General features: G+C 43.1%; 1 protein-coding gene across 5 annotated transcripts in view; it reads right to left on the bottom strand.

The window, feature by feature from the left end:
• Nucleotides 1-22,015, bottom strand: part of Ccdc85a (coiled-coil domain containing 85A) — a 198,997-nt gene extending 176,982 nt beyond the window's left edge. For 2 of the 5 annotated variants that reach the window (XM_028861547.2, XM_028861550.2), the window contains exons 1-2: nt 20,940-22,013; nt 13,706-14,660 (exon numbers count right to left, since the gene is read on the bottom strand). In XM_028861547.2, coding sequence (XP_028717380.1) covers nt 13,706-14,660; nt 20,940-21,200 — 1,216 coding nt within the window. In that variant the 5' untranslated portion in view covers nt 21,201-22,013. Of the gene's footprint in view, nt 1-13,705; nt 14,661-20,939 lie in introns of all 5 variants that reach the window. The other 3 variants (XM_028861545.2, XM_028861546.2, XM_028861548.2) reach the window with 3 other exon arrangements.
• Nucleotides 22,016-22,232: the final 217 nt, after the last annotated feature.

Raw genomic sequence — 22,232 nt, 5'->3', positions numbered from 1 at the left:
GACATGTAACCCCACACACACATGCACACAAGTACCCCCCACATATGCACATATGTCCCCCCCAAACTTGCACACATGTAACCCCACACATGCACACATGTATCACACACACACACACACCTCACACAAACATGTACACATGTACCCCTCCACGCTCACACATGTATCACATGCACACATGTACTCCCCACATACATGCACACAGACACACAAATACAAAAAGAAAAAGAAAGAAATTAAAGGGGAGTGTAAGGGAGTAGAGAGAGAGGGAAAGTGGGAGGAAGTAGAAAAATCAGAGAAACCGTACAAATAATGAGTATAGTCTTTGCAGAACTATAAAATCCACCATTTTCTGCCCCAGAGAAAAGCAAGGAGACCTAAAGTTCTGAGGATTCTGCTCCTCAGTCTCCTCCCTCTAGTCTGAGCTGCAGTGGCTCCTGAATACATGGGACTTGGAGTAGTTACATGAACCCTGGAGGTAAGCAGCCAAATTACACAGCCCAATTATCGCCTTTTATCTCAGAGAGGAGGTGCAGCCTTGACTAATCCAGGATAAGAACACAGCCTGCTGGGCCCTCTGCCACCCTCGTGCCTCTCTAGGTGCTCTGCTTAAGGAAGAGCAGCTTCTTCCTCCCGGAAACCCTGGCAGGCCCGCCACTCCTGAGAGTGTGGTTTCTGTCATTGAACCTCACTGATGACAGACCCCCATAAATGAGTGCAGAGATGTCATCGTCTGTTTTCAAGTGCTTCTGCTCTACTCTCAACTTCCCCGGCTTCCTTAAAATCAGCTCATTTCAGAACATGAAACTATCCTGAATACGTCTTGGAATCAAGTTCAAAATTAATATTACAAATACATACAATGCTCATCATGCACATTATGTGTTAAGATATCAGTAAGTGCAGGGCATGCCTATGGCAAACTACCAAAAACATAATTATTTCAGTTCTTATATTACAGAAAAGTTCAATTATCCAAAGTATAGTCTACACCTGGGAAATAAAGAATAAATATTGAAAAGGCCAAATTGGCACTGGGGAGAGAGTTGAGTTGGTAAACATAAGGGCCTGTATTCAGATCATACATGTCTGTAATCCTAGCAGGCAAAGACAGGCAAATCTCCAGAGCTTGCTGCTCTCCAGCTTCAGGAGAGACCACATCTCCAACAATGTGATGGGTAAGGTTGACACCAGAGGTCAACCTCTGAGTCCACGTGAATGCTCTCACACACAAACACACACGTAAATATGCTCCACACCAAAGAGAGAGGAAAATAAAGGCAAAATACACAGAGATGACACTTTACTCACAGAAGGACAGCTCAAAGTTCTTTTCTTTTTTTTTTTTTTTGGTTTTTCGAGACAGGGTTTCTCTGTGTAGCTTTGCGCCTTTCCTGGAGCTCACTTGGTAGCCCAGGCTGGCCTTGAACTCACAGAGATCCACCTGGCTCTGCCTCCCGAGTGCTGGGATTAAAGGCGTGCGCCACCACCGCCCGGCTCAAAGTTCTTCTTTACACACACAGTTATAAACAGTGTGGCTGTCCACGCTCCCAAGCTACAGTAGACTATCAGAAGTGACAATGTGAGTGAGGCCTGCTGAGATGGAAGACAGTGACCCTGATAGCATGATAGCATAGTACCATGCCCCATCCAGGGACGTGAGTACAGCTGGAGAAGTGTGAAAGCCTACTATCAGAAACTTTGTCTGGAAAATGTCTTCCCATCAAGGTCACACTGGCCCCGTGGTGCTACACAAACAAGCACTTTGGCTGTTCATTTTCTCATAACTTTGGAAAACTTTGGGTTCACATTTTTGTTTCTGATGGTGAAGCTTAACTGAGATCCCTACAATAACGCTTCCAGAATACTTTGTCTTTACTGAGTAGGCAGTTCCCATAGTATTTCTCGTTCCCACAGTACTTTCCTGTGTATGTGGTGATGAACATCCACCCATACGTCTATATCCGCAGGTCACGTTTTTAAAGTCTTTACCTAATGAAACTCAACAGCTCACAGGTTTCTATTTCACAGGCTTTGCTCTAAATTCCAATTCAATGATCCTATTATTTTTATTATATATTCTAAAAATTGCAATTGCCAAAATATAGAAATATTTAAATGATTTAAATTGGGTGTAAAAGAATAGGCTCTTTTCCAATGGAAAGAGATTCTTGATTGAATTCACAGGAACAACTCATGTGCCTGGGTGCCAGAAATGCCAAAGTGGCATTTCAATATTTGCTTGACTAAATAATCAGTTGAGTGTTTGGCATTGTTCAGATACAATATTTAAGTTATCAAAATGTACATAAATACATACACATGGGCAAACATGAACAATCTTCCTACAGAAAATCCTGACCACCTAGATTTAAAGAACATTCATAGCTTTGTGGAATCACTTCCAGTGGAGGTGAAAACTGGTCACAGCACCAGCTGGCACATTCCTAAACCTTTCAAGTTTTCCAATGGCCTCTCAGACACTCTGGGATTTTCATAAACAAAAAGCATAATATTTGAAATAGTTTATGTCATTCAAATATATTTCATGATTAATGCAAAATGCTTTGCACATGTAAGTATGGTACAATAAATTCTATTTTTTAAAAGTTCTTAAATTGTTTTAATCATCAAAGTTTTCTAATTGCTTGCCTCTTTGTGATTTTTAAGTCATTTAATCAAATGGCTTTTACAATTAATGCAATATGCTTTATGCATACAAGTATGATTCTACTTTTCAAAACTTCAATTGATTGCCTATCAAAATACATACAGTTACCAAATTATGCTAAGATCTTAAGAAAAAACACTATCTGTCCCATTAACTGTCTAACACAACACTGTCTAACACAACTGTCTAACACTAACACAACATACACAAGATGAAACTCATTGCTAACATTCCATAACTAAAGGTCTCTCAAAAGACCTTCAATTTCTGCTGTCTGAATGCATCAATATGCAGTGCTGTGGTTTTTGCTTTCAAAGCAAAACAACAGATTTGTGTAAGAGTGATCATTTCTGCTATCAAACAGCACTGCATAATCCAGACAACCTTGGATTGGAAGTCTGGAGAAATCCTGCCAAGTTCCTCCTACAGGTTTATCTTATACTCACAGATAAAGCTACTTTCATGTGGTTTTCCTTATTTATTAATGACCTTGGTATAAAATTAAAAACAGTGTAAAACTCTGGGCAAAAACCAACGAAGTGGGAGGTTTCAAATGTGGCATGTCTTATGGAAAATACTCAGCATTGCAGGGCTTGTATGATCTATATACACCACCAATATCCACTGTGAATGAGATAGAAAGCCATATTCATTTTCCAGCTGGACACAGAGCCTCTAAATAGTAAGGCAATCCTCCACTGCTCATATGTCAGCTTTCCCCTGAAAGTAGCCTGATAACCCCATGGACCAAAAACACAGATTTTTCTACCTCAAAGCACTGGAACATTCAGACAGCCCTGACCTAGAGTTGAGAGAAGTGGAGACTCACAATACCTGCCATATTCAGTCCTTCTACTCATGGGGTTAATCAATGGAAAAGAGAAACAAACTTTCTTCATTTCCCAGAATGCTTTAGTGTTTGAGGCTTTCATGCAAACCCACAGCTCCTCATACATGGAATGGTTTTCTCCTGGCCTGGACATTCACACTATTACTAAGTGCTTGCGGAAGCACCCAGTCAACATCGTCTGCACACATGAGTAAAGGCCTCAACAACTGGTGTTTTCAAGACCACAGTAAATTTAATCTTCACCTAGGTTAGAAACCAGCACTATGAAGAGCAGTTTTATAAACCCAGCGTGCCTGGAATCACAACACTGGGGAGGTGGACCAGGAAGCAGAAGGATCACTAAGTCCAGGTTAGCATGAGCCATGTAGAAAACCTTGCTTTAATTTTGCCCTCCCCTGTAAGGACTGGTAGTGTCTAGACACATTTGCTCCTGTGTAGGAAGAGGAATTACAACCTCTCTTTCTGTCTCTAGAGTCTCTAAACTGCCAACACAAGGAAAGCAAGAAACTCTCAAGAGTTGGGCATGTAATTCTGCCATTCCTACCAGTGAGGCCAAAGCTCCTCTAAAGAGACCTATCTGACTTATTCTGATCAAAGGATTTTTTTGTATGTTCTGGTGGCTAGGGTGATGTAGGAGAACACAGTTATTGTCCATTGAAACGTCCTCAAAAGCAACTGGGGCAGAGACCCCTGATTGATCATACACTACGCAGGCCCCTAGAAGTCCAGGTAAGCCACCTGCCAGAGGGTCTCCTCAACTCTCTCAGTGCCCCACCCAACCCTATCCCCAATCCCTCCATCCCTCCTCTTGCCACAGCCCAGCCCTCAACTTAAGGAGAGACACCCTGCTCAACCAGAGGCCACACCTGCCAAAAGAACAGAGAAAACAGAAAACAAAGAACAAACCATCCTTTCAACAAAGACAAACTCAGAAATCATCACCAAGACCTATAATCACCCCAAACTACATGCTAGTGTAAGGACATAATCAACAATAGCCAAGGCAATAGGTCACCACCAAAGAATATTTTACAACAGCAAGCCCTGAATATTCCAACACAGCTGAAGCACAAGAAAAGGACCTTCAAACCAACTTTATGAAGATGATAGAGGTCCTTAAAAAGGAAATGAATAAATCCCTTAAAGGAATTGAGGAGAAGACAATCAAAAGAATCCAGGGAAACACAAACAAACAAAAAAATTGGAGGAAATGAATAAATAACTTTTAAAAGGCTAAGACAGTCAATTTAAAAAACAAACAAACAACTGAAGGAAATAAATAGAACTGTTCAAGACCTGAAAATGGAAATAGAAACAATAAAGAAAATATAAACTGAGGAAATCCTGGAAATGAAAAATCTAGGTAAGTGAACAAGAACTACAGAGGCAAACTTCACAAAGAGTACAATAGAGAAAAGAGAGAATCTCAGGCATGGAAGATGCAACAAAAGAAATGGATACATTAGTCAAATAAAATGTTAAATCTGGAAAATTCCTAACACAAAACATTGAGGAAATCTGGGACACCATGAAAAAAACAAATATAAGAATAATAGAAATAGAAGGAGAAAAATACCAGCTCAAAGGCCCAGAAAATATTTTCAACAAATCATGAAAGAAAATGTTCCTAACCTAAAAAAGAGCATGCCTAGAAAGGTACAAGAAACATACAAAACACCAAATAGATTGAACAAGAAAAGAAAGTACCCTCACCAAATAATAAAACACTAAACATACAGAACAAAGAATATTAAAAGCAGCAAGGGAAAAAGTTGCAAGTAACATATAAAAGCAGACCTATTGAAATTATACCTGATTTCTCAAGGGAGACTCTAAAAGCCAAAAGGGCATGAAGAGACGTGCTGCAGTCTCTAAGAGACCACAGATGCCAGCCCAGACTACTATAGCCAGCCAAACTTTCAATCACCATAGGAGGAAAAAAACAAGATAGTCTATGATAAAGTCAAATTTAAATAATATCTATCCACAAATCCAGCCTACAAAAGATACTAGAAGGAAAACTCCAACCCAAGGAGGATAACTACACTGATGAAAATACAGGAATTAAATAATCTCCATCAAATAATCACCAGCCAAACCAAAAGAAGGGAACCCCACACACAGACACACATATCACCATCACCACAATCAACACCACCAACAACAAAGTAACAGGAATTACAATTATAGGACATTGATATCTCTCAATATCAATGGATTTAATTCCCCCAATAAAAACACACAGACTAACAGAATGGATGCAAAACAGGATCCATCCTTCTGCTGCATAAAAGAAATACACCTCAACATCAAAGACAGACATTATCTCAGAGTAAAGGGTTGGAAGAAGGTTTTCCAAGCAAATGGACCTAAGAAACAAGCTGGTGTAGCCATTCTAATGTCTAACAAAATAGACTTCAACCCAAAACTAATCAAAAGAGTCAGGGAAGAACACTTCATACTCATCAAAAAAAAAAAAAAAAAAATCTACCAAGATGATCTTTCAATTCTTAATATCTATGCCCCAAATGAAAGGGCACCCACTTTTATAAAACATTACTAAAGCTTAAATCACACACTGATCCTGATGCATTGATAGTGGGAGACTTAATACCCAACTCTCACCAATGTAAAGGACATCCAGCCAAAAACTAAAAGAGAAATACTGGAGCTAGCAGATATTATGAACCAAATGTACCTAATAGATATCTACAGAGCACTTCACCAAAACTCACTTTCTCCAAAACTGACCACATACTCAGTCACAAAGAAAGTCTCAACAGACACAAGAAAACTGAAATAACTCCCTGCATCCTATCAGACCACCATAGATTAAAGCTGGATTTCAGGAAGCCTACAAACTCATGGAAACTGAACAACTCTCCACTGAATGAAAACTGGGTCAAGATAGAAACAAAGAAAGAAATTAAGAACTTTCAGAATTCAATGAAAATGAATACACAACATACCCAAACTTTTGAGACACTATGAGAACTGTGCTAAGAGGAAAGTTCATAGAACTAAGTGTCTACATAAAAAATGTTGGAGCCGGGCAGTGATGGCGCACACCTTTAATCCCAGCACTCGGGAGGCAGAGCCAGGCGGATCTCTGTGAGTTCGAGGCCAGCCTGGGCTACCAAGTGAGTTCCAGGAAAGGCACAAAGCTACACAGAGAAACCCTGTCTCGAAAAACCAAAAAAAAAAAAAACATGTTGGGAGATCTCACACAAGCAACCTAACAGCACACCTGAAAGCTCTAAACAAAAAGAATTAAGCACACCCAAGAGTAGTAGATGGTAGGAAATAATCAAACAGAGAGCTGCTGAAATCAATAAATTAGAAACAAAGAGAACAATACAAAGAATCAATGAAATGAGTTGGTTCTTTGAGAAAAATCAACAAGATAAAGTATTTCCAAACCAACTAAAAGATGGAGAGAAAACATTCAAATTAACAAAATCAAAAACAAGAAGGGGGACATAACAATAGACACCAAGAAAATCAGGAGAATCAAATGGGCATACTTTAAAAACCTGTACTCTAATTGGAAAATGGATAATTTTCTTGATAGATACCATTTACCAAAGTTAAATGAAGATCAAATAAACACTATAAATAGACCTATAACCCCTAAGGAAATAGAAGCAGTCGTTATAATCTCTCAAGATAAATAGATGATAGATAGATAGATAGATAGATAGATAGATAGATTTTTAAAAGGCCAAGGCCAAACAGTTTTAGCACAGAATTCTAACAGACTTTCAAAGAAGAGGTAACGCCAATACTCCTCAAATTATACCACAAAATATAACAGAAGGAACATTACCCAATTCATTTAATGAGGCCAGAGTTACCCTAATACTCCAAACTACACAAAGATTTAACTGAGAGAATTTCAGATAAATTCCCCTTATGAACACAGATGAAAAATACTCAACAAAATACTTGCAAACCAAATCCAAGAACAAATAAAAAGATTATCCACCATGACCAAGTAGGCTTCATTCCAGAGATGCAGGGATCTCATATGGAATGAGATCAACATATGGAAATTAGTCAATGTAAACCACCATAAAAAAGAAACTGAAAGACAAAAACCACGCGATCATCTCATTACATTCCAAAAAAACCTTTGGCAAAATCCAACACTCCTTCATGATAAGTCTTTGAGAGATTAGGGATACATGGGACATACCTAAACATAATAAAGGCAAATCACAGCAAGCCAATAAGTCAACATCAAATTAAGTGAAGAGAAACTCGAAGCAATTCCACTAAAATCAGGGATAGGACAAGGCTGTCCATTCTCTCCATATAGTACTTGAAGTACTTGAGCAATAAAGACAACTGTAGGAGATAAGGATGCAAATTAGAAAGGAAGGAGCCAAAGTATCATTATTTGAAGAAGATATGAGAATATATATAAGTGACCCCAAAAATTCTACCAGGGAACTCCTTCCTACAGCTGATAACGAATTTCACCAAAGTGTCCAGATACAACATTAACTCAAAACAATCAGTAGCCCTCCTATATGCAAATGGAAAACAGACTGAGAAAGAAATCAGGGAAACATCACCCTTCACAATAGCAGCAAATTATATAAAATATCTTGGGGTAACTCTAACCAAGCAAGTGAAAGACCTGCATGATAAAAAAATTTAAAAAATAAAATAAAAATAACCTTCAAGAATTTGAAGAAAGAAATTGAAGAAGATATCAGAAGATAGAAAGATCTTCCATGCTCATGGATTGGTAGGATTAACATAGTGAAAATGGCCATCCTACCACAAACAACCTACAGATTCAACACGATCACCATCAAAATTCCAACACAATTCTTAGCACACCTTGAAAGGACAATACTCAACTTCATATGGAAAACAAAAAACCCAGGACAATTAAACAAGCCTGTACAATAAATGAGCTTCCCAAGGTATCACCATCCCTGATTTCAAACTCTACTACAAAGCTGTAGTACTAAAAACCACATGGTATTGTCATAAAAACAGATGTCGATCAATGGAATCAAATTGAAGACCCAGACACAAATCCACACACCTGTGGATACCTGATTTTTGATGGGCTCAACTAAGCAGGGGTCATGGGAGCTCACAGAGTGGGGTGGCAATTGGAGAGCCTTCATGGATCTATTCTAGGTTCTCTGCATATATGCTATGGTTGTTCGCTTGGTATTTGGGGTAGACTCCTAACAATGGGAATGGGGGTATTTCTGACTCTGTTGCCTGTTCTTGGCATTCTTTTTCTCCTACTGGGCTGCCTTGCCAGCCTTGATGTGAGGGTTTGTGCCTAGTGTTATTGTATCTTATGTCATGCTGATGCCTGTTCTTTTCTCAGGAGAGACACTGGTGGGTGGGGGAGCTGTGGAGAGGGGAAGTAGGGGAGAAATGGGAGAAGTGGAGGTAGGGAAAGCTTCAGTCAGGATGAATTGTATGTGAGAAGATAAAATAAAGAAAGAAGGAGGGAAGGAGGTGGGGAGGGAGGGAGGGAGAGAGGGAGGAAAAGAAATGGGCTCAAAGGAAGCAAAGGGATCATTTATGTGACCCTCTTGTTTTTAGAGAAAAGAAGACAATACAATAAAGGCTATTGTTTGTTCTATATTTCCCTTCTCTTTTTATGATAACCAACAATGTATGACACTGGAATTAAAATAAAAAACTTTTATTAATTGTTTGTTTACTGATAATGCTGAGTGGATAAACTGTCTCTGATCAACAGAGAAAAGCTGTTGCTAAAAAGAACCTGAGTAATCCAAGGTATCCAGGACCTGAGCTAGAATCCTGTTTTTAAAAAAAGCAAAGATCCTCCAGCTTCATCTGCAAGCAAGACTTGTAAAGAAGACACCTGCACCTCCTCAGAAACTTCAGCTTAATGTCAGATTTCAAGAGTCATGTAATAAAACCCACCCTTTCAATGCTTGGGGTCCAGTTTGTAAAGATTTATAGCTAGGAGTAGCTAGCTATTTGTGGACTCTAATTATAAATCTGAAGCACAATAAGCAACTTTGATAAGTTGGCCAATGCCTTAATATTGAAATGCAGTAAATGTTGAATCTACTTCATTTTTGAAAACAGAACTCTCACCCTCTATAAACTAGGAAGAAAAGGAAACTTACCCTTTGAACATGGAAGTACACCCATGTTTAAAGATCTGGGTTAGTTTTGAAGATATGTGCCTTTGTGTGCTGATTCTGTTGTTTTTCAAAAGGCTATAAGAAATGATTATAAGAACTTAGAGATAAAATGTTATCTAAAATTTACCTGTGCATTCTACTTGGAGATTACATCAACTATGCAACCAAAGGAAACTAATAGATAAAGTTCAAAGACTCCAGAGTTTATAACTGAAAGCATGAGAGAATTTAAAGATGTTGGAGGCACAGTCAGCTGAGATGTTTTCAGGAAGATTTCTTCAGTATGCATGGGTGTGGTTGTGGGAATGCAACACCCTGCAGGCAGTTTACCTGTTTCAGCTGCCACAGTTCAAACCACCTTCTCACTTGCTTTCACCAGCTTTTTGTTCATGCAAAAATATGCAAGAGCTTAATCCACAGCACTCATATTTCACACCAACCCCAAACAGAGTGGCTCTGGAAATGACTCAGTCAATCTGCAATTCAGGATTAACTTCCTGGCTGGTTCTTATCTGTTCATACACCAATGATTACAACAAATTGTGTGTGGATTTGAAAGTAGAGGGAAGTAGTTTTACCATCCATATCAAAAATTAATTTGTAATGGCAGAATAAATACAAGCTACCAATGCCCAAGTTTACAGGTTGATGATCCGGAAATATCTCATTGTGCCACTTCATTTTCCAATTAATTACTGAAATAAAAATGCAATGCAAATGTGCTTGAATCACACTGTGGTAAGGATATCAACTCTTAGCAGAAGTGCCATTACTTAAAAATGAAAATATTTAGACACAAGAATTGAACTACATATGAAATTTTTCAATAATAGTACCATTACAATAGATTTATAGTTAAATTATTATACTGTTATATTTTTAAAATCATTTGTTTGGCCCACCAAATTTAGCTAAATTCAGGTAACGATGAGTCCCATCTGATATCATCTTTAAAAGCATTTGACAAAAATCAACATCTTTTCAAAAAAGGAAGCCAACGGATTAGAGAAGAAATGCACTTCAGCACAATAAAGGGCAGCATTACAACCATTCTCAGCAGAGAAGTGTAAACGCTTTCCTCTAAGATGCCCACGCTCATGACTGTTTATCACAGGACCGAAAGTCTTGCCCAGGTACAAATAAGAGACATCCTATTAAGAAAGGAAGAAATGAAATTGCCTGGATTTGCTGGCATGTAACATGATTTTTATAGAGACATTTCTAAAGTATCTACAAAAACATGTTAGACCTGGTAATCAGATTAGGTGACCTTGAAGGACATAAACCCAGTGACCCCAAATAAGAAACATTTCTATTAACTACTAGCAGCTATTCAACAAAGAAATTAAGGGGGAGGGGAATCCCATTTATACTAGGAAAAACAATAACAAATAGCAAAAAGAGCTATATAAATTTAAAGAAAGAGGATCTGGTAAAATGGTTCAGTGGGTAGCAGCACTTGCTAAGCAGGCATAAGGACCTTAGTTCTAATCTCCATCACCCACATAAAAAGCCAGATATATCCCAGCACTGGGGGGATACAGCAGAGGTGGGATACAGAAACAGATGGTGATAGCCTAACTCCAGGTTCAATAAGAGACCCCGTCTCAGGGAAATAACGAGAGGGATACAGTATAACTCCTAATGTCCTTCCTCCAAACTCAGTATAGGAACACATCTGTGCATGCACCACCACATACATACACACAATTAAGGAGGTAAAGGGTCTGTATATTGAAAACTATAAAACATTAATGAAATAAATTGAAGAAAAATAAAGGTAAACTAAAGGATATTCTATAATCATGGATTGGAACAATTAATACTGTAAAACCACTATAAGCTTTTGAAAGAATCAACATAATCTTTACCAAAATCTCAATGTTGTTTTTTCAAAGAAATGGTCAAAAAAATCTAAAATTAAAATGAATATATAAATGATCCTGAATATCCAAAACAATATTTAAAAAAACAAAGCTAGAGGTATCACATTCAATTTTAAAAAATATTATAATAAAAACAACATAGTACAATAAAAAACTTTTTAAAAGACACATTGACCAATGGAACAAGATAGGAAACTCCAAGAATAGACACACATATTTGATCCACTGATTTTGTTTTCAGAGCTGATGATCAAACTCAGGACCTTGTATTCAGTACACAAACACTCTGCCACTGAGTCGGAAGAGACAGAAGGAGTAGGCAGAGGCAGAGGCAGGATGGCCACAGGCACTAACAAAGTATTGTGTATCTCAAAATAACTAAAAAGGCAAGCTTCAAATGTCCCAACACAAACATGATTTGTGAGCTGGGTAATGGATATGCTATTTAGATTGATTTAACCATGCCACATTGTATATACAGTATCAACCCACCACATTTTACCCAATAAATATATACAATAATATTTGTAAATGAAAAGAGTAATGTCTTAAGCATAATAAGATAAAAAATGAACTGTAGTTCTTTATTTAAATAACCATTTTGTAAGTGAATTACTTGTCCCTCAGTATTTTTTTTAAGAAGTTTCCTTAAAATAGTACACAGAGTTACTTCTCAAGCTCATTAAAAGCTAATCAAGAAATGGAAAAGTCATTAAGTTTACCTTCCCATTAACCCATGGTGGCCCCTGAAGACAAGTATGATGAAGAGTGACCCAACTCAAGACAGCAGCAACCAATTGTCTTTCTAAATGACTTTGGGCTCTTACGGAGAGCTGTAGGGCCAAGTTGCCAGCAGCCATCAGGGCACCACAACAGGGGACTGGCTTCTCCCAGCCACCTCTCAACGTGAACAACAAAGAAACCTGCAGCTTTGAATCCCCCCACCACCCCCTTTTCACTCAAAAGAACACTGGATACACTGGAAGGCAAGCTTCCAGAGTCAGCTTCAGCACTAGAGAGAAGGTTAGGATGAAATGGAACCCAACAGGTAAATCCCCAGGCACAATATTGAAAATTTACCCTTTTGTGTCACTGCTAAAACTGGCTGCCGCCTCCACCCCTGCTTGGAGCTGGCTGCCCACAGACTCTAGAGCAGATTTCAAATAAAATGATAAATTTCAGATATCTTGAATAGAAAAATGACAGTTGATAAAAACCAATCACGTCCACTCCAACCCAACCATAGATAACACAGAACTATGGGGGGAGTTAGGCTTTTTTATTTTCTTTAAGAAATGATTTCTTTTTCAGGTTCAAAGTGATTTCAGAACCAAGATGCAGAAAATTAAGCCTCTTCCAAAAGGTTTAAAAGTGCTAGTATAATGTTGCCTCAGCAAATACAGTGGGTGTTCCGCTTTCTAGCCTCCAGACAGTGCACATTTTAAACAGGCACACTTAAATGACCCAGAAAGACATCTCCTGCAGTGCAAGTACATCCTGTTGGAATATGGCTGAGACTGTGGAGAAGAGGCTGATAGGTTCTGAGTAGGGAAGGAATCATTTGCTGCATTTTAAATGCAAATAAAGGTCACAGATTGATGCCACCACCTCCAAACCGACAGAAAATTTTAAAAAATTTTCAAGATAAAGGTACATGCACAGGTCCTTAAGCAAAAACCACGGAGTCTGTTTAGGGACATGAAATTTCTTTGTTGTGTTTAAATATTCATTTCTTCCTATACATAAGCTATTCACTGGATTTCAAAATCATCTGGAAGCCATGCCACAAATGATCCCTGGTAGGAAACAGCAAACAGCTAGGAAAACGTTCAAGGACAGAGTCAATGAATCTATTTCTATCCAACAGAGTACAGATTTCACCCTGGCAACTCAGCAGCCCAAGATGGACAGTTCACCTCTCCTCCCTACCCTCACACCCAAGCACCTTCAGGCTATTTAAGATAAAATAAATATGGGGAGAGTGGAGACGAAACGCATGATGATTATCCCGGGGAAATGTCAGGTCTCCTACCTACCCATACTTAGCCTGTACTCCCCTTCCTAATACTGCTGGAGAGCACCTCTGAATTCACAGGGGTCTGCTGAGTTCCCGAGGAAAGCAGTTTCCCAGCGCGTACTGACCCACCGTTCATGCCACTGTAGACATTTCGGTGATGGGGTGCTGAGTCCTCTTGAGCCTGCCGTCGGAGGGTACCCTCCCTGCTGCCCCCGCCGCTGCCTCCACCGCCACCTACGTGCTTGTGATCAGGGCTGCCCCCGTAATGTTGTTTGAGATGCTCTGGACTTGTTCCCCTGGCTCTGGGGAGGTGCTCCAGGCTCCCACCGAGGGCGTGTTTCTGGAGATGCTCAGGGCTCCCTCCGCTGTGCCTGGCATGTTCTGGGCTGCCCCCCGGTCTGTGCTTCTGGAAATGTTCAGGGCTTCCACTCAACACGTGTTTGGGCAGCATTTCCGGGCTGCTCCCTGAATGTGGGTGCCTCTGCTGCTCCGGGCTGCCTTTGCACAAGGGCTTGTGGTGCTCAGGGCTAGGTCCTTTCAGTGCTTTGGGGTGATCTGGGGTCCCAGAAGCCCTGGGTTTGTGCAGATGTTCAGGGCTGGAGCTCCTGTGTTTGGTATGCTCTGGACTGCCCTCGCTTCGGGGCTTCTGTAGATGCTCAGGGCTGCCCCCACTGGCATGGTGTTTGTGGTGGTCAGGACTGTCGGTGCTGCCGGTGCTGGAGGTGCTACTGCCATCACCCACATCCCGCACATAGGGTGCGGCGGAGGCCACCAGTTGGCACAGGCTGGCCTGGCTGTCGATGGAGCAGCGGCTGCCGGCACATCCTGCGCCCTTCTCCTCATCCAGCAGCACACAGAGCTCCTTCAGCTCCATGTTCTCCTTTACCACCTCCTCCTGCTTCACCTCCAGCTCCTTCAGCTTCTGCAGATACAAGGCCACCTCCTTGTGCATCACCCCAGCCGTGTAGCGACCCAATCTCTGCCACTCCCGGGACACCCTTTTGCCTTTCTGCCGGTCATCATCCAGGAAACAGCACAGGTCCCTCAGTTCCTGGTTGTCCTCCTGGAGTTTCTGGTTAATATCCTGAAAAGAGAGACGGGAGTTCAATGGAGGCAAACAGAAGAGGTGGCACCGCGCCTAGACCTTTGCAGGGAAAGCCCCAGAACCGGAGAATCCTTACATAGGTTCTCAACATGTGGGTCACAACCCCTTTGGCAAACTTCTAGCTCTAAGAGCATTTACATTATGATTCATAACAGTAGCAAGATTACAGATATAAAGTAGCAATGAAAACAATTTTATGGTTGAGGGTCACGACAACATGAGGAACCATATTAAGGGGTCACAGCATTAGGAGGGTTGAGAACCACTGTACGCCAGGTAAGAGACCACAGAAAATTGAAAGATTGCAGATATCCATGAAGTTAAACTACAGGTACTGGTTATGTTCCCTAAAGCATACTCTAACAGTTATTTTATTCAGTTTCTCACCCCAGAGTTTAGGGGATAAAAATTATGACCCTTTTACAGAAGAACCTGGGCCTCCAGGAGCTTGATTCTGCCAGCAGCTAGGGAGCAGCCTTGGCAGGAAATTAGTGCCCTACACTTCAGAGACAAAGATGGTGGCATGGTGGCTTACACAGGTAATCCAGCAACCTGGGAGGCAGAAGCAGGAGCCTCCATAGGACTTCAAAGCTATTCTATCCAGGCCACACCATGAGTTTCATGCCAGTGAGAGAGAGAAAAAGGAAGAGAAGAGGAAAAGAAAGTTGTTTATGCCTTGTGACTGTGGAAAGGCTGAGGCAGCATTTCTTTAAAAAGCTGCTGTGAAGTTTTCAGACTCAACAGGGTATGAGCTGTCCATTCCCCCAACCCCTGGGGAAAAGCACAGTGCCCCCTGGTGGCAAACTAGTCCACTGTATCCACCCTTACTGACCATAACCACTGGGAATTCACCCAAGCTCAACATTTACCATAAACCAGAGCTGCTGCGATTATAATACTCCTCCCCAAACTGCACCCTCAGCAAATGCCACCTCCACCTTTTACTCTTTATAAGAACACGGGGTCGTCCCTCCGTATCTTCCCCACCACCTCTCCTTGGAGCCAAACAAATCTTTGGAGTTTGGACCTCCAAAATTTAAACTTCTTACTCCCACCATGAATCACATTGGTAGCTTCCCAATGCCTTTAGGATACAGGGTTCCTCAAGTCTCACAGAGCTTCAAATGCTCTGTCTTTGTGCACTTCTCCAGCATGAATAATGATTCATTCATTCATTCATTCACAAAAAGTTAGTAGCCACGGACTATGCACTAATGCAAGTGTTAGAAATGTGTTCATGAACATTCAAGAAGCCCTAGAACCTAAGATCCTAAAGCTGCTCTAGTGAAAGTGGTAACAAAAAGCCAGTCCAGACCGTAGTACCATGTATGAAAAATGCTACGGGGGGGGGGGGGGGGGGGGGGGGGGGACGGACACACCCTGCCTTCATTTACCATCCCCTGTCTTTCCTCACTAACTCTAATACAAGCACTCCTTGCCAGAGTGGTCTTCAAAAGCACTTTCTGCATGTTGAGTCACTCATGAAACACCTCAGGTACCTCTCTTCGCCAGGAAAAATTAATAAATAAATCCCTTTTATACCCAATTATGCTTATGCATTCCAAGTAGAAGATATCTCCTTCTCGATATGAACTTACACAAAATGAGAGATTCCTCTGAGAAGTGTCCCCCTAGTACCATAACATCACCCATGATGAGATGACACTTCAATCCAATGCTTAACGCCTTTAGCATACTTGAGCGTTCACTAGACATCACCTTCATCACCTGCCTCATGTACAGTTCTGACAATGTGAAAATCAGATGTCTGAAGTTTCTGTTTATGTTTAGGGGGAAGCCTCACCTCAGTCCCACCTCTCTCTCCCCCTAGACCCCACCCCTGAGAAAGCCCGCCAAGCAGCTCCACTCCCAGAGGATATTTAAGGTATGGCCCATGGACTTCCCCTCCTGGTTACCCTCATGGCTTCTCCTCTTCCCCTGGGACCACCCAGGAATGCTCTGCTCAGATTAAACCTAGACTTACTGATTTACTGCACCTGCAGCCATGCTTTGCTACATGGACATATACAGTGGACACAGTATATATTTATGAACATCTCAGTGTCCATCTTCTTTAAAACTCTAGGTCTATGGACCAAACAAGCTACAGCTGTAGTTACCCAAAAGGAATTCCATGCTGTTTTCAGTTGGACCCTATTCTATTGGGATGTATAGTAGAATGCGGGTAAGTTATCACTTGATATTGATGGTTTAGAAGAATCAGAAGTTCTGGGTATTCAGAGAAAATGATACCAAACAAAATCAATCTTGATAAGCTTTAAAAATTAATCAACATTTAGTTCCACCAAGGCATTTGAGATGAAGTTCAAGCTGTGTTTTCTTCATCTGAGTGCATTTCCACCTGAAAACACTTGGATGTGTCTATGCTGTGGCTGTTCTTGACTTATCTAGAATGATAATGTACAGGATTGCTATTATCATAGGCTTTTCCTTAAGAACTGAAATGGACGCTTTCCAACATTCCAGAGTAGGTGGTCCAGCAGCGTGGGTCCATTTATGTCTTCCATAGCTCCTGCTTCCTATTCCTGTTCTTGAGAATATTATTTGCTTCCAATGTTGATCTATTTTCTTCACCTTTGATGGACAGATAAGCAACCAACTTGAACCAATAACCTTGTGAACTAGCTTCTTCAAATCTGGCACATTAAGATATAGACTTTCTTTAAAAAAAAAATGTTCTTTTAACATCTCCACAGGCCACAAGATATTACTCTCAGTGCCTAAAGTAGCCTTTTAAAAGTTTAAATCACTCAAGATTTCAACCTACTAAAAGCTGTGTCTCTGGTACAAGAAAATTGTTTTCATGTGGTTCTTTGTGTTCTCTGCAGATGTGGGGGGTTAAGGAATACAGTGATTTGAATGAGAATGTCCCCACCCCCAGGCTCTGAACAAACCTCCAATTGATGTTCCTATCTGGGAGATGGTTAGGAGGTATGACCTTGCTGGAGAAGTGTGTTACAGGAGGTGGGCTCACTCCTCCGCCTGTTATCTCCATTATCTGCTTTGTGCTCGCAGTTGAAGATATGAGCTCTCAGCTTCCTGCTCCTGCCACCAGTGCCTTATGGACTCTTATCTCCCTGGAATCATAAGTACAAATAAACTCTTTCTTCTACAAACTCCCTGGCCAGGGTGTTTCACACAGCAACTGAGCAAGTGATAAAATTAATAAGTGCAACACAGCTGTAGCTACTCAATTAATTCCTCCAGAGCAGTCCCCACCTGGACCAGGCTCAGCAGTACAAAAAGATGGTTTTCATTTCTTCACAGCACCACAACTCTAACAAAACCCTTCACCATGTCTTCCGGATCCACACACTGGACACAGAGAACATCCACTAAGCCTTTTCTAAACATTACTCTGTTGAGAAAGCATTCTCAACACATCGGTCTCTCTGTACATGTGCAATGTTTAATCTTCATAAAACCTCAGATACTATCAAAATCCCCATTTGGCAGATTGGAAGATTGAGGCTGAGAGGCCAACAGTTTCCCTAAGCTGACCAAATTGTACAGTGGCACTCCCACTTAACCACTTCAAAACAGTTAGATATGATTTTTAAAGTCAGGTTACAGGTGTTGTCATCCCAGTTACTCAACATTTGCAGTTTTCAAGAGTGCCAGGCCCTCAGAGGACCCCCAAATGGAATCACTTCCAGTTAAGACAAAAAATAAGAAAATATACCCATTGTTCATTCAATCAAGCATATTCTTGGCTCCCTATGGAATCCAAGGAAGCTCTCATCCCAACTGGTGAACAGAAGGGAGAACAAAAGGATTGGGGACTACCATGTTTACCGAAAGAAGGAAGCAGAATTTGCGATAGAAAATGACCGGTAAGGAGTTAGTGGTCTCCTGAGTGATGTGTGCTGTTAACATGGGCATGGCCATGTCAAGGGCCCTAATAACATGGCCCCACGAGAGTGGCAAACTCTCCCCAGGTGAGGCTCAAAAGGATGGCAAAGACTTCCTCAGGTACAAATATGTCAAAAATGTCAGTGTGTGCAGAAATATCACTGTAGTTTTCTCCCTTCCCCAGGTGTTCACAGCCTGAAGACTGCTCCCATACAAAAACACCTCCTGCAGAGATTAGCGAACCTTCCTCCTTGTTAAGCTACATATAATAACCTCACCTCTTCATTTCCCTATATACAATAACTCTGCCTCCTTGTTGAACTGTATATGACAAACGCACTGAGATTGAAGGATGCTGTGGCTCCACTCTTCCATCAGAGTGAGCTCGTCCCACCAGATCCCAGCTTCTCTGAGTGTGTCTGCATGTTGTCATTCCTTCATTCCCTGGTCACCACTAGTCAGGGTTCTGGAATCCAAGCCACAAAAGAACATCATAGGGACCAGCCTCAATCGCTTCTGAACTGGATAAGGAGGTAGCCTACAAAACCTTGTGATATCGGGGTAAAATTGCTTTAACTGACCCAATCTCTATTTCTCTAGATGAGGCCACTGGAGGGACTGACCAGATAATGTGGCCTGATACCACTCTCCGCCCTCTCTCCTAGACCTGCACACGTTGTGCACAGCCTAAAAGACCTTCCAAGGATTTCTTGAGTTATTAACATTAGTTCTTTATCTGAATGAAACCTTTAGGAAGTTAATGAAAAAACTTTTCCAATACACATTGTGTTTCAAACCAAGAAAGAAGAATAAACTAGAGCACCACAAACAAATCCTATTGCCCAGCCTTGCCTAAGATACCCAGCTCCTAGAGGCACATGGTTCTACACGGATGCTTTCCCCTGATGACAATAACTACCATATTTTGCAGTCAATTTCAGCATCAAACCTTTCCTCTACAGTGTTGTGCCTTATTTTCACAACACCTTTAGGAAGTAGATCTTATCATCCATATTTTATTAATCAACAAAACAAGGATCTGAGAAATTAATTACACAAGCTTGCCTCCCTGGTAGATGAAGGTCCTTACTTCCAAGACCATATTCCTTCTATTCTAGCCTTCCTCTCATTTCCCCTAGGAGTCTGGTACTTAATAAATAATCCATTAGTAATGAATTAAAACGAGAAAGATTTTGACTGTGGGAATATTCCTATCTGTTCCCACACTAGGGAGTGTGTGACACTGGGTTTGGACCTGAGGGAGTCATTTCCACTTGGGCTCACACAAAGGTGAGCCAGGAGCATCTGGCCCTTCCCATTCCTCAGTACTCCAGAATCCCAGAGCTGCAGAGCTGGGGCAATTAAGAAACAGTGGGAGAAGGGAGAGACAGGAACAGTTTGTGCCTGGAGGGAATTTGGTCCCTGGGGTTCCTACTTTGGTTTCGTTTGTGTCTGGCTTCCTATAAACAAAAGCAGAACAATGAGAGGAAGGAATACCAGAAGGCACCGGGCGAGCTGTGAGCAGAGGAAGTTTGCAGTGCACAGCGGCAGGGCGGTTCCCGGTGGGTCTGTGGCAGCCTGGCTAGCACATTAGAGCTCTCCAAAGATAAAAGAAAGTTCATGGGTTTGGGGGTAGACCTAGCTCAAAAACAAAGCATCACTAAGGACACTTACCGGCGCCTTCTACAGTGGTCCCCACCCACGCTTAATAAAATCAATGTGAAATCCGGAGTGACTAGCGCAGGGAAGGAAAGCAACTCCAGGTGACGCCAACCTTAGGCGAAGGAAATCATGGGAGCTAGTTAAGACTTGAAGGCAGAAATCAGGCTCACTCGCACACCACACACTCACACGGGCTTCTCGGGTCGAGCCCGATGCTTCCTTCTCTCCCGTCCCAGCAGCGGTGCCCTTTCTTTGCCCTCTGTTCACTAGAAAGCTAGTGGCGCCAGAGCAGCCACACTAGACCCCTAAAGGCGAAGACGCCTGGGGTGGCAAGCTCACTAGTCCTCTCCCGCGGGGGACTGTAACCTAATTCCTAACGTATCGACTTTCTAAGCTCTCTGTGCTCCCCGTATCCCTCCCTGAATTCTGGCACCCTTGGCTCTTGCTCCCCTAGTATCAGAAGAGTGAAAGAGAAAACCAGATGCCTGTAAGTCCCCAATATGAAGGGAGGCAAAAGCCTCTAAAGTTTGGAAAACTTTCTTAAGGGCTGGAGATGGGGACAAGGGATGCTACTAGGAGAAAGGGGAAGCTCACCTGTTGACCGAGGGGCGAAAGTTTGACTGCCTCCCCCTACCCCACCCCACCCCATCCCACCCCCGGTCCCACTCCCAGATCCCTGCCCCTACCAGCCCGGCCTTATCGCCAGGCAGGCCCAATGCTCACCTTGAGCCCTCGGATCTCGCCGAGATGCAGCTGCAGGCGGCGGTTGACCTCCCGAATGAGGTTGCTGTGGTCCAGCATCGCGCTCACCTTCTCGGCCTCCGCGCGCCGCAGGCTGCGGATCAGCTCCTCCTTGCTCCACTGCAGCAGTTCTTCGTCCGTCACTTTAGACAAATCCTCCACGCCCGGGGCTGCCGATACGCCCGCTGGAGCCGAGGGACAACTTTCCGCCGCCGGCGCCGCGCCTCCAGTTGCCTTCGACATGGTATCCGCGCGGCGGCAGGTGCGAGTGGGTGAAAGAGGCGAACTGACTGGCTAAGGCGCGGGCGCGGCTGGGCGGCCTCCGCCCACACCCCTGTGCGCTCCGAGAGTCAGCGGCACCGCCCGGGGACCGATGAGTGGGGACGGCAGGGATCGCGCTGCGCGGCCATCCTACCTCGCCATCCGCGCGCGCGCACCTGCCGAATCCCGGGGCTCGACAGCAGCCGCGGGTGGCTGCAGTGGTCCATCCCAACTCCACTCAAGTCCATGGTGAAGGGCGCCGGGGAGCGGGAGCGGGCGGGGACACCCAGAGGGCTCTGCCTCGGTCCCCTGCCCTCTCCTCCGCCCAGATCGAGACAGTCGCCACCCACCACCACCACCACGGCTCTCTGTCACACGCACGCACACGCCCTTCTCACCCCCCTTGCTCAGCCCAGGACTCCGCTGCTCTTCTAGCTGCCCAGGGCTTGCTGAGCGCTCGGCCTTCCCAGGAAGGCTCTAGCACGCCGCGCCGCTGCCCTTCCCGGTAGGCTCGGCGCCGCCGGCTGGATGTAGTCCTGCTGCGGCTGATCCTAAACTGTTCGGAGAAGCCTTGGGTTTTCAGAGCCCACCGGAAGAGGGGGAGGGCTGGGGAGCCGCAGGGGGAGGGGGCTGGCGCCCCGGGCGCCAGCATCCCGCAGCGCCTCTAGCAAGGGGTAGAAGCGGCTGCCACTCAGGCTGCTTCCCGGGACCCTGAGCACTCGATGCTCGGCAGCTAGGGATGGCTGGGGGCGCGGCTCTCAGAGCGCAGGGATGCGGGTGGGGCTGGAGTCGAGAGCAGGTGCGGAGCAGGAGTCGCCAGGACCTTTCGAGGCTCGAGCGCGCCACCAAGTGACTGAAAGTGGTCCCCTCCCTTCCATCTCTGCAAGCCAGACTAGTTACCAGGCAGGGGAGACAGCCTGCTGACCAAAATGAGAGACATTCAGTACTTGGAAGTCGAATTGGAGATGCAGAAAACACGAGAACAAGACCTATGGGATGACTAGCTAGATACAC

The sequence above is a fragment of the Peromyscus leucopus genome, chromosome 10, assembly GCF_004664715.2.
Source record: "Peromyscus leucopus breed LL Stock chromosome 10, UCI_PerLeu_2.1, whole genome shotgun sequence".
NCBI lineage: Eukaryota > Metazoa > Chordata > Mammalia > Rodentia > Cricetidae > Peromyscus > Peromyscus leucopus.
Note: the sequence above shows the minus strand (reverse complement) of the source record. Positions and strands in the feature narration are given on the sequence as shown.